General features: G+C 40.9%; 1 protein-coding gene across 1 annotated transcript in view; it reads left to right on the top strand.

The window, feature by feature from the left end:
* Window positions 1-12,891, top strand: part of ITPK1 (inositol-tetrakisphosphate 1-kinase) — a gene marked incomplete at its 5' end in the record, with an annotated part of 73,711 nt that overhangs the window by 8,135 nt on the left and 52,685 nt on the right. Inside the window, one exon of the mRNA XM_010146152.1 lies at window positions 5,634-5,751. Within this exon, the coding sequence (XP_010144454.1) occupies window positions 5,634-5,751 (118 nt within the window). The remainder of the gene's footprint in view (window positions 1-5,633; window positions 5,752-12,891) is intronic.

The following is a 12,891-nucleotide window of genomic DNA, read 5'->3' on the forward strand; positions in this document are numbered from 1 at the left end:
GGGTTTTTTTTTATTGCTCCCCTTTTTTTTTTTTTTTTTTTTTTAAGATACTATCCCATTCTGTTCCTGGTCTTTAGCTTTGTACTCTTAAGAAACTTACACATTTCACATTTTTTTTCATGTGCTCTTCTGAGAAAAGGCAAGAATCAAAGGAAACTATGAAGTCCTAGTAGTTTTTTCATATCGGGGGGATAGGATGAGACACAAAGTTGAAATAGTCTATTTGCAACTGAATTCACAGGCCAATAACTGTGTTTTTCCCTTTTGAAAAATAATTCTTTCATACATTCGTTGGAAGAACTTCATAAGCAGGCAAAATTAACAATTAAATTAAAAATTTGTCATTCAAGTGCTAAGTGGTAGGATAGCTACCTGTGGGTAGGTATTTGCAAGAGGAAGCAGTGGTGGACTTTTGAAGGCAAAACGGAAAGCTGAGTACTTTAAAGTTGCTTTGAGATGTACAATGAATAGAAATGTAATAGAGAAGATCCTGTCCCCACTTCCCTTTGCTGCTTTCCTCATCCCTTGGAATCACTGCAGGAATCTCTTCTAGATTTAGAGACAATCAACTATGAGATGAGGGTTTGCTCAAGATCCAACTTGCCTACACCTTTTGGTTTGGAATGAGATTGAAAAGAGCCTGTCACAGCCCAAGACACCAAAAAGGAACTTTTAAGTCTGAATCTGATGTAAACTCTTTAGCCAGGCTTGTGTCTGTCTTTGCACCCGTTTCCCCCTTAGAAAATGTCGGGCTTTTACAAGTCTTCATGTTTCTGTACATGGGAAAACACAAATCCAGGTGCTGTTACGGGGGGGTTTTGCTAATAGTTTTTTAGTATGGAACTTTTGTTTAATATTAAACAAAAATTTAATATTGTATCTTTTGTTTAATATTAATTGAAAGATTGTAGATGTTTTATTACTCAATAATAAAATCAAGTCAGTGAGTCCCTCTTATCGTATAATGACCTAATATTTGCAGGAGATACGGTATCAACTTTCTGTTAAAATAAGAAAAAAACAATCATTAGCCACCTTTTTGGGTAAAATGACAAACAAGTATTCTCATCTATACATAGGCTTCTCAAGAAAAGTTTTTTTAAAACCTCTGGGTTATATCCAGAGGTATTTAGTAGAGAACATGAAATATTTGGTCTCTCTTTGATTTAGAGTTTCATTACTGGCCTTCTGCCAGTAACAGGGCTGGTACAGAGCACAGTGGAATGCCAAGCCTGGAATGCAAACAAAAAGGGATCGGCTAAAAGTCCTTGTTCCATCTCCTTTGCTTTTATTATGTCAAAGATTAGAAAGAGGAAAACACAGACATTGTCTGGGTCAAGCTGAACTACAGCCCAAGGACAGTGCCCTTTCAAAATATTGTCAGGAAGCCTGAATATCCTCCAAATTGTTGACTGGTTTGTTGGAGTCTAATGGTGGAATCTCGTCTTTGGTAAATCCACCAAAGCAGAATGCAGAGATCTTTTGTTGGAATGACCAGAGAAGATTCAAACATTCAACGTTGTGCTGTTTCGAAAGGTATCTCTTGGCTTCAGTGTTTCTTTTTCCCTTCTGCAACTGTTCCATTTGCCAGTTCATGTCTATAGGAGCTCATCTGTTGTTGAAATTCTTAGACACAAACTTTTCATCTTCATTCAGATCTGTATTTCTGGTAGTAGAGCCATTCTGTGCCATGGGAAGAGTGCTGCTCCTTAGGCTTACGAGAATTTTCCAGTCTGATAAGTGATCTTCACAGTTACATGTTTGGTAAAACACGATGCCTAAGTGTGCAGTAGTTCCTAGTAAAGAATCCAAGTTTATGAAAGGTTTCACATTGGCGACTGTAATCGTTCCTGATTTTTCTTGTTGTAATTTCCTGTTGTGGGGAATTGGTGTTAAGGTTTGGATTTTTTAATTATTTAGAGTCGTTTTCTGCGCATAGATTTTGGAACTCTTTCTTTTGCATGTGCTGGTGATATACTGGTGTGGGAGACTGGGAACGTGTTGGCAGCATGGGTGCCCAAGGAGAGGCTGGGTGATGTGCTTTGGGGATCTGGGGCAACTTGATGGTTGGTTTTGAATGCAGAGTTAATACTTTGTGATGGAAGTCCAAGCAATACACAATAGCGGGAGAAGAGATGCAGAGCTAGGAAGACTCGAGTATTTTCATGCTCCTGTCCTCTAGACAGCTTCAGCAGTTAACCACTAGCTGTGTTCATGTAAGAGATGCCCTGTACAAGTACAGTGACCTTGTTTTGCATTGACAAACTTCTTTGCTTCAAAGAGGAGGCTGTTTCTGGATTCAGTTAAAATAAGAGATCTGTAGCCCATTCCTAGATTAGCTCTAGGAGATTTTTATGTCAAGTCTCAGTCCTTTCCTTTACTCAGATGATGCAGGTTTTTACTGCCCTGCTCTGACAGTCTCTTGAGTTTTTCCATTCCCATGCCCTCTGGCTGACTGAGTACCTAAGCCTGTAAATGGAGAAGGGTTTGGTCCTGAGAAATTTCCGTATTTTCTAAAGAAAGCTCATGTTCAGGCTCATGTGTGTGATGGGGCTGTCACCTTACACTCAGTACAGTTCTTCCTGACGTTAGTTTGTTAAAGTCCTCCAGATGCAAACTGGCTTATGGGAAACAGCCCCCACCTCCTTCATCTTTGTGGGTTATTTCATGTTTCCCTTACAGAGCTTTTTGAAGGCTCCTTAAGGCAACAGGATGAGAAGTCAGTCACTGGAAAGTTAGCAAAGATGCTAACTTCTGCTGACGTGTTGCCTGGTGTAGATTGGCCTTGGGATTGTGCCTTCATTCCTGTTAAACTTTGTTATGCTGTGTCAAGTTTACTGCTTGGATGATCTTTTAATCTAGTTTAGAGCTATTATCATTATAAAGAAAGCACTGTGAAGTTCCTTACAGAACATATAAAAAAGCACCATGTTTCCCTTACAGCTTTTTGAAGGCTCTCCTTAAGGCAACAGGATGAGATTGCTAACTGGAAAGTTAGCAAAGATGCTAACTTCTGCTGACGTGTTGCCTGGTGTAGATTGGCCTTGGGATTGTGCCTTCATTCCTGTTAAACTTTGTTATGCTGTGTCAAGTTTACTGCTTGGATGATCTTTTAATCTAGTTTAGAGCTATTATCATTATAAAGAAAGCACTGTGAAGTTCCTTACAGAACATATAAAAAAGCACAGCTCCCTCTGGAAATACTTAGAGTAGTGTGAGCCAAAATACAAGTAGAATGCATCTAACCCAGGGAACTGAGGATAGTCCTCAGTGTCAAGGTGAACATCGGGAAGGTTTGGAAAGGCGCACAAGGAGCTAGCAGAGGGAAAAATCATTCCCTCCTTGGAGGGGAGTGAAGGGGGTAGAGGCCACAGGCAGTGTGTGTGCATGTGTTTGTTAGGGTAGGATTGATAAGTCCAGAGTAGGGGCTGGGACAGGATGAAGTGCCTGAATTCAAGGTAGAACCAGAGACGGGTTGAGGTGGAGTGTTAGTCACCACAGTGTGAAAGGAAGAGCTAGTACACGCATCAGAAATGGTGCAGGATGTTTGCCGTCAGATACGTGCTGAGGTCGTGTTTTGGATCTGTGGCTTGTCCAGTCTGGTTACTGTGTGGGCTCACCTGCTGCCACACCAGGGCATTGGCGGTAATGGGCTCATCCTCTTGGTGTGCTCGTGAAGATTCACACTGTGGTAGCTCCCTACCTTTTAAGCTGATGCACAGAGGGGCTAAAGGAGCTCTCAGGTATTACTTTAAAGACGTTGAGATACTCCAGTACAGTTTCATGGTGAGCAGGTTTAAACTAATGCCCTAATCACTGGATCATCCTCGTTCCACAAGTTATCTTCTGGTAAAAGGGCACATATGCATTGACACACGTAGGTGTTTAAGATGCTTTAGGTAACAAGTTACTCTATCTCTTAAAAAAAAAAAAAATCTCTATTTGAAAGCTGTCTGCTCTGCTTGGGACTCTGGAAGTACTGGGGGCAGGAGAGTCATGGAAACTGTTCTCAGTGTATTCCTTGAAATGAACCCAGCTTCTGCTCCACTAAGCCAAAGAGGCTTTTTATCCACACTATGCTGCATGGGTGAGACAACAGCTGGGTCCAACAGTCTTGTTGACTGCCTGTGCAAAAGGCTCTGTCCCTCACTTTTCCCAAGTGGCAGTGAGGTTGAGCATATCTTTGGGGAACTCTGTGTTCTGCAGGGATTATTAAATATGTCAGACACACATACTGCCACTGAAGGGTGCCTCGTGCCCCATGAAGGAAAGCTACCTGTGTGCTGTGGGTCATGCAATGGGTTCATTAAACGCCGCTGCTGGATCCTCTTAGCCTCAAAAGTAAAAAAACAAAAACAAACAAACAAAAAAAAAACCTGCCTCAAAAGCCCCTTTTAGCAAGCCACCAGTCTTCAGTTCAGCAAAAAGCAACAGTTTGCCAGTGCTAGGAGGACTGGAGGGAGGAAGTCTGCTTCCTCAGTCAGTGTCTGGAGCAAAATAACTTCTGGGTACAGGTGATGCCATTCTTTTTCCTCTGGCTCAGTATCTAGCAAAGTGCATCTCCTGAGGCTACCAGATCATACTGCTAAGCGTGTTTTGGAATATGTTTTGTGTTCTGAAGTAACTGGCTTAAGCGGAGTAGGACTTCATGGGCATCCATTACTTGCAGGAGCATTTACCATGCATCTGCATGAATGGATTTAAAGAAATGAGTGGAAACATAAAGATGGCATTGGGCAGTTGTGTGAAGCAAAGGCAGATGCTAACTTTGGAAATGTTTGTCTGAGTTTGGATAGGGTAAGGTGGGTGCTGGTTTGTTCAATTGACTTCATGGGGCCAAACGGGGGCAACGGTGAAGGAATTAATCTTCTGTTTTGAGAAACAGAAGAAAGTCTTACTGGGTTTGCAAGGGCAATACCTGGCAGCTGTGTCTGTGTTCCTGCAAAGATGGAATAGCGCGGTCATGGCCTCAGTGAATGGGGAATTGAGTTCTCAAGATGAAGATCCATGAGAACATTAACGTTGCTTTGTTCTTATAGTCAAGAGGAGTGCGAACGTAGAGAAATAGCATGACTTAGAGGAATAGATGCTTTCAAAGCTCAGTGAAGACACAGTAAAACAGCAATCTCTTCAGCTCTGCCAAAAGAAATTCCAGCCCTTATCATCCAGTGCTTAACACTGTCTTCAGCGCAGCTAGAGGACAGCAATAAAAACATCAAAGAACACAGATGTAGTTCTGATTTTAGTTCAGACAGTTGTGGTGTTCATGTGCAGTAACACAGTACAAAGCTGACCTCAAGATAGCAGTGTGTCGTCTTCTAATTGCTTTCCGCAGCCCTGCTCACAGCTGTTACTGGGGCACTTTGCCACTGGCTCCTCTCTGAGTTGATGTGGTTTCACTGCTGATGGTGAGTCTACAGGAGAAATTTGCCATCCTTAAACAGTTAGCTGATATGTTTGTTTCAAATGTCTAGACTGTCTGGTGACTTCCTGCATTGCCAATGTTTGTTTGCTTCTGCTTGAGAAGAAGCTGGGCATTGAGGTTTTTAACGTTGTCTATTATCTTCCCCATTTTTCCACACTCTTCAGCCAACTTCATGCCTTTTTTTCCCCGCTGTGTATTTGTTTTGCAGGAGTATATTGATGCTCATCCAGAAACCATTATCCTGGACCCTCTTCCAGCTATTCGTACACTTCTGGACCGATCCAAGTCTTATGAGCTAATTCGGCAAATAGAGGCATACATGCAAGGTAGGCCAATACTGACTCTCCCTGAAGGCTTTTATTGTAACTAGAAAAGGAAGCAGCTGGCTTCTGAAGGCTGGATGTGAGCTTTAAAGTAGTGGGTTTGGGGCCCTTGTGTTCTGTCTCTGTGGAAGCAGAAATACCAAAGCCTTCCTGTCTCACAGGATTGCCTTCTGGAATCCCGTGCTCTTCTTTTTCCATGTACACAAAGGAGGTTTGCATCAGGTTAAAAATATGATGTGCACTTAATGGAGAGGATATTTGCTACTGTGAGCACTCCCAGAAATCTTCTAGAAAACATTGTCTTTTTGTGCGTGCTGGAAATTGGAATGACTGTACAAACTTAGTAGCTTGAAGTAAGAATCCTGAAGAAAAATTGGTTTTCGAAAGGACTTAAATTAGCTAATGTCTTTTGAGAAGCACTGGAAGCTTATTGCACGAGTTAATTGCTAGAAGGAACTTAAATGCTGTTCTGTTTTGGCTTGCTACCTGACATAGACCGTTGCCTTTAATTAGCATCATTTAAGTTGTATTCAACCTGAATAATTCCAGTATCTTACAATTTAATCATTGTACCTACTGGGTTAAGTTAGTCTTTCATTCCATTTCTACTTCTGTTACTGTCATATTCTTGAAAAATTTATCGGCATTTGAGTTTAAATCTAGATTAGCTCTTGAAGTAACTTTCATATGTTAGATGACTATACTTGGGGGAATTGCCTTCCAGAACTATGTTCTAATGGCGTGTTATTGGAATTACCATTGTGATTGTGTTATCTCTATCCTAATGGCAAATAAGCCCATCAATTTGTATTTTTGTAATTGTGGATTTATAGACCTACTGTTTGCACCTAACCTTCCTGGCTCCATCAGCAGCGTCTTTATGTAAAAATAAGGCTAGTAATTTGCAGCACTCTCCCTTGTCTTTTAGAATCTCTTGAGGAGAAAATGTTCAATTAGTTTGAAAGGGTTTTGATTTAGAGTGGTTATTGCTGTGTGTGAGTGGGAGAGAGGTGCTGAGGGAAAACCTGTGCTCTGGGGAAGTGGGTGGGATTTTGTTTTAGCAGCAGAGAGATTCAGTAGGGTTTGGGTTTTTTCTTGCTATTAGTATTATTATTGTTCCTCTATGAGAACAATACGTTCAGGAGAGCATCCGGTTTTTGCAGGTATTTTGTCTTGCAAATATTTCTGCCTCCCTTGATCTAACTGATGAGAAAAAAGAATAAAAGCTTAAGGAGGAAAACAAAAAAAGTAGGTTTGTATTCAGTTAAAACAGACACTTTGAAGAGAATGCTGTTAATAAAATTGAGGAATGAAGTAAGGAAAAGCTTCATCTCTTCTCACTGGCTGCAGCAGTGTTCGATGACCATATTTCCCCTTGTCCCTGGGTCCTCCCCCACAGCCTCCCCATCTCATCTTATTTTTGTCTCATCATCAGAAATATCATGACAGAGCCCTTGAACTAGCTTTGTATTTAGCAGGGGAAATCTCAGGAATGCTGAGTAGTTGGCTAACTGCTCGCTCTGGCCAAAGTAGATCAGCCTCTGTATTCCCACACACAATGATGTACAGTGAGAAAAAAGTTACGTCCCTCTAGACCCTCTGGTGTGGGTTTTTCCCTCCCCTCCTTGGTTTCACCTGCTGAATCGTGTTTTCTGCTTTGCAGCTGTCACGTCATATCCCATGGCCATGAGCATTTGGAAAACTCAGACAAGAAGTAATACATCTGTAAATAGCACAAGCTCTTAGGAGCCACAGCTTTTTTGTTCTGGAATTTCAAAATGGAAGTCACTACCAAGAAAATACTATCCTAGTCTTTAGCTGTAACTAGAGACCCCAGTTTATCACAAGACACAAAACTGATGTGATGAGTTAAGTTCAGTGCAAGGGATTATCTCTTCCAAAGGAATGCCATGAATGCTGGAGGGCTGAATATGTGTGTAAGGAGCAATCTTTTGCTGTTGAAGTCTTTCAAAAGAAAATTCAGTGTTTGTTTACAGACTGTTTTGGATTCAGGGGATCATTACCTCTGTTTGAATTATGGTTTAAAGTAACTATAAATGAAGTATAGGATCTTTAGTTTATGCTTCATTTCATTCCTGTAGACCTTACAAGAACTGTATAACTAAAGATTTGCACTGGTTGGATTAAAGGGAGGATGAGCACGTGCTCTGCTGACTCCAGTTTGTGTGGTGCTGAATCCTCCTCCCTCCGTGTGACTTGCACCATTTCAAAATGGCAGATGTTGCTGAGGGTACCACATTCTGCAGCACTAGGCCCAATATAAACAGCTTGATTTTAAATGTAATCCTCTTTCAAATGTCAGTCTTTTTGGCAGCAAATTCTCCATGATTCCCACACAAAGGGAATCCTTATTTGAATTGTCTAAAACTGGGCAACTGGACATTGTTAGGCTTTTTGAAAGTCCTGTAGTTTGCTCTTCCAGTCAAGTGTCTGAGTGGTAAGTGCTTTGGTTCAGCCTTCTGAGAGAGGGTTGGAGAGATGCCTTGTGGCACACTCCTTGTCTCTGCTCCCACAATCTGTGGCTACTACAGGAACTGAGCTGGAGAAGAACTAGGCAAGAGTTCTATGTGTAGCCTGAGGGAAAACAGGGGCTTAAACTTGGACTTTTCATGTCCTAAACTTGACACTGTAACCACTCCATCCTTGTGGAAATAGAAGGTTCACAGATTTGCGGAATCACTGAGGTTAGAAGAGACCGCTTGAGATCGTATCATTCAACTCCTTGCTCAAAGCAGGATCCTCTAGAGCAGGTTCCCCAGGTCTATGTCCAGCTGGGTTTTGTACATGTTCACGGCTGGAGACTGTACAACCTCTCTGGGCAACCTGCTCCAGGGTACACCTTGAACCTGGTGTGCTGCCATGCAACTAGCAGTTGCTGAGGTGACTTGCAGAGATTGCTATTTTCTTCAGTATTGTGATATCTCTCTTGGAAGGAAGTGGGACTGTCTTCTGGGGAGGGGGGTGGTGCTGGAAATCTTGAAGAGATATTTTAGCATTGATTTTAATGGATTCTTTTTTAGAAGCAATATTCTGGCCAGGGCTGTAACTTCCTCTTTTTCCTGTTCTCTGTTATTTTGAGTGCAAGCTCTAAAAGAATTAGTCATTCTGAAACCTTCACTTCTGAGTCTTTTTAAAAAGGTTTGAAAAAATAAAAGTATTCCCAACTTGTATCCTGCGTAGCTGGCAGGTCTATCTTGAAATAAATCACTGAATAGATTTTTTTGGTGTAGCAGCTGAGCTCTCTCAGCATCTGTATTGCTTTGTTTACTATTCTGGGAAGAACTGCTTCTGATAGAAGAGTGCTTTACATCAGGTTCTGTAATGTTTGGTGAAAGATTAAGAGCAGCATTTAATAGAAATTTAATTTTTAACAGAGTATTGTGTGGTTGGAGCTGTGTCAGCCCTCATTAAGCTTTAACCTCATGAAAAATAACTAAATTCTCTGGTGCTGTGTTGAAAAGCTGTGATCCTACAGCCTTGGAATTCAAGATCTGACTTTTATGTTCAAGATGGTAATAGATAATCACTGTGACTAGACACTAGCTAACCTTTTTACATTACATTTTTAGTTTCAAGATTAAACACTTTTTAAATGCCCTACGTATCTTAGAAGTAATACTCTAAACAGAAGGAATATAGACCAGGTAAATGTGCTACTCAGTGCTCTACCCAGTTAGTGTTCCCATCTGCTACTCGCTTCCTTTGCTGTCTCAAATGACTTACAGGTTTCTTCAATAATATTTGAACTTCAGATATTGCAAACCTTGGGGCTCATTTCTTCAATCACTTCCACCTGTTTTTTTCCCATTAATTTAAAATCTCATTAATTTAAAATCTTCTCATTCTTAGATTCTTAAATTTAATTCTAAATCTAAAATTTATACAGAAACTAGTCTTTGTGGGGTTGCCCTGCGAAAAAGAACTCCTGCAAGAGCCAGGCTGTGACTCCTGAATATCTCTGTCTCCTAACAGTCTTTTTTGAAGTATGCAAACTACTCCCTTGGGCACTCTAAAGATTATAAAACCCTTTAGCTGTGATATTTTCATCCCAGCATGTTATCAAAATAATTTATGTGTGATTGTTTACTCTTATATGAGATACTGTTGCTGCTGTGTCCGTTGCTTTCTGATTTTGGGGGATAGTACAGAAGACATCACGGCACCTGTGTCTTTTCCCTGGATTCCTTTTTATCAGAGTCTGTCTTTGAAATATGCCTTGAACAGCTGCATCTATCTTCTGTGACTGATGATGTAACAGGTGAGGTGCTTCATTTGGGCCTCAGGGCTTTCTACTTGGTGCTGGGTCTGACTTGCTACATGACTCTGGGCACAGTGTGCCACCACTGCGTGTCTCTTTGGTCTCTTAACGCTCATCTGCCTATCTCTTCCCTTTTAGATGCCACATTTTTCTGGGCAGGAACCAGTTTTCCAGATACTCATACACATACTCTATGATACAGTGCGTCACTGATGCCAAACAATCTGTGTAGGTATTGTTTTAACAGAAATTGTGGATCTGGTGAATAGAAGGCTGGGTATTTACAATTCAATGCTAAACTAGATAGTCTGGTTTTATTTTTTAGGGAAGTTACAGAGCATGTGCATTGCTGGAGTGGTACATACTCAGAACTTCTCAAAATCAGGCCACCCAGTTAAAAGTGCCTGAAAATAGCTGTATATACGTAGCTCTGGGCGTTCACCTTTTGAAACTGTGGCCTCTGCTCTCTGTGGCCTGCTTTTCATAACAGATCTGGTCAGAGGGGAGGTAGAAGAATAGTCACACAGGCCAACTTCAGGCACCTCTGGCTATATTTGAATCTCCTATTAAAATGAAAGGAAGAATCTGGTTTTAAACTGAAGGCCCTAAATCACTCATCTGAGGCTGACTTGTTTATGTGAAGACATGTCAGTGAAGCATCTAAGTTAGAGGGCTGATGTTAGCTACTACAAATAACTGCACTAGTTTTTGAATGCGAAAGTCTCCCTTGTTGATTGTATGCTTTCTTTTCACCAAGAACGTGTGCAAACAGATGTCTCATTACTGAGCTCCAAGTGAGTGCTGTTCATTCACTGCATTTTAACTTCTGCCTGAAAACTAGTGTACGTGCATGGAGGGAAGTAACTGGAATGGAATTAATATTCTCTGCGACTGAAAGGAGTTTCTCCAAAGCGCATCAGCGTGCAGCAGTGCATGTGGCAGTGCTCTGTACCAAGGCTGTCAAGGCTGTATCAAACTGGAAAGACTCTGGAACTTCTGACCAAGGAGGTGTCACCTGACATCTTTCTCATAAAAGCATTCATTCATCTAGAAGGAGGTTGACAAAGCAACGTGTTTCTAAAGTTTAGCTTACTTTCGGGGTGCATTTGGCTTTAATCTTTAAATCTTATGTGCTTTTGTGGCCAGATCTGAGAATCTCTGTCCCGCTTTCAGTCTCCTTTGTTTATCTGAATCTAAAAATAAGGAAGGCTGGACCAATAAAATTCATTTATTGATACCAGTCTTGGAAACTTTTGTTTTACATCTACATGCATCATTTCAAAGCATTTGTGTACTTGATAAAGCTGAAAATGTGGGAAAGTTTATAGCGTTTAAGCAAGAACTTCTGTGAATTTTGTGTTTGGGGCTTGGGTGGATCTGAAAGATGATCAAATCTGCTTTTGTGGGTTAAAGATACAAGCCATGACTGGACTCCATTGTCATGGGTCATTCCTAAGGACATCTTCAGTTTAGGGTTTTAAGAACAGAATATAGATTAATTCTTGATGAGTGTTGTCTCTCCAAAATTAAGAAAGGAGGAGTGGAGATTTTTCTTGTCATGAGGAAGTTTTCACTAAATAAAACTGTATATTCTAACTTCCAGCACAGATGTGTTCCCAAGTTATTCTGATCCTCTTAACAATAAATTTCCTTAGTGAACATCCAACAACGGAAGATACTTTTTTCAAAATCTGGATGCTAGAAAAAGTAATGAAGGGGCAATGAAAGATAAATTGCTCTCAATATCAGTGTGAAACTTAATGAAGAATACTTCTTGCAGCAACTGGCTTTTCTCCTGATATCTCTACTCATTTTGTCATAAGATCAGAGGTGAAAAAATAAGTCTTGAAAAATAGGATCTTTCATTTGAATTGGAAACCAGGACTTAGTTGATAGAACGTTATTGCAGTTCTGGCGTGATGTGTTCATGTCATTTTGCTGCTGAAGAAGCAGTTTATTTGAAGATGTGTTACAGTAGTCTAGCATGGACAAGAAAAGTAGCATCCCTCACATTTCCTTAGACAAGTATCTAGCCGCCATGTTGATACCCCTGGTCAGAGTCTAATTTCTCCTCATGAAGAATCCAGCAGGACCTTAAGGATTTATCAGAGCAGTATGGGCTTAGCTGATGATAACGGTACCAGGTTGATCCATGGAGAGGATACTTTCCTGTACCAGAGCCGCTAACATCCAGTCTAAAAGCACTATCAGCACCTGTTTCATTTATCTGCTGGCTTTATGCAGCTATTAAAAATGTCTGAGTGTATCAGCAAAGAAAGTAATGAAAGCTTGAGTCAGTAGACAGTTCTGGTTCATGAATTTTCCAAGCAGCTTTCTGAAGTTAGAGTGGAAGAGGCTGCAAGTATAAAGGTTGATGAGAGGGACTTGTGATTATCTAGTTTCTTGTATAGTTTATGATTGAGTCGGACCAAACCTCTATGGTCAGTTGCTTGATAGTCTTCCTAGACAAGGTCATTTACTTGTCACCATTATTTGATACACCACACCACTAACATTTTGCTTTTCTTCCTGTTTAGGCTACCCCTCTTACAGTAGTGATTAACAAGTGCTGAATTTGTGGGTTTTGTGATGTGTAAGCACTGCAGACATCCAAAGAGATCCATAGAGATCCAAGGGCATCCACAGGCTGATATGGCTGAATGGAGACACTCACTAGGTCACTATACTGCATTGCGTAAAGGAAATACAACTGATTTTGCAGGATACAGTTTAGCTCCATGAAAGTGGAAAAGTGATATGCTGAGGAGAAAGAGTGGTAGTGTTTCAGGCATGTGTTGCATCCTTTCGTACCCTGTTTGGTGGGCAAGGTGTTTGAGAGCATGTTTCAGAAATCAGGGCATTTG

This window comes from Buceros rhinoceros, unplaced genomic scaffold (assembly GCF_000710305.1).
Source record: "Buceros rhinoceros silvestris isolate BGI_N320 unplaced genomic scaffold, ASM71030v1 scaffold8872, whole genome shotgun sequence".
Lineage (NCBI taxonomy): Eukaryota > Metazoa > Chordata > Aves > Bucerotiformes > Bucerotidae > Buceros > Buceros rhinoceros.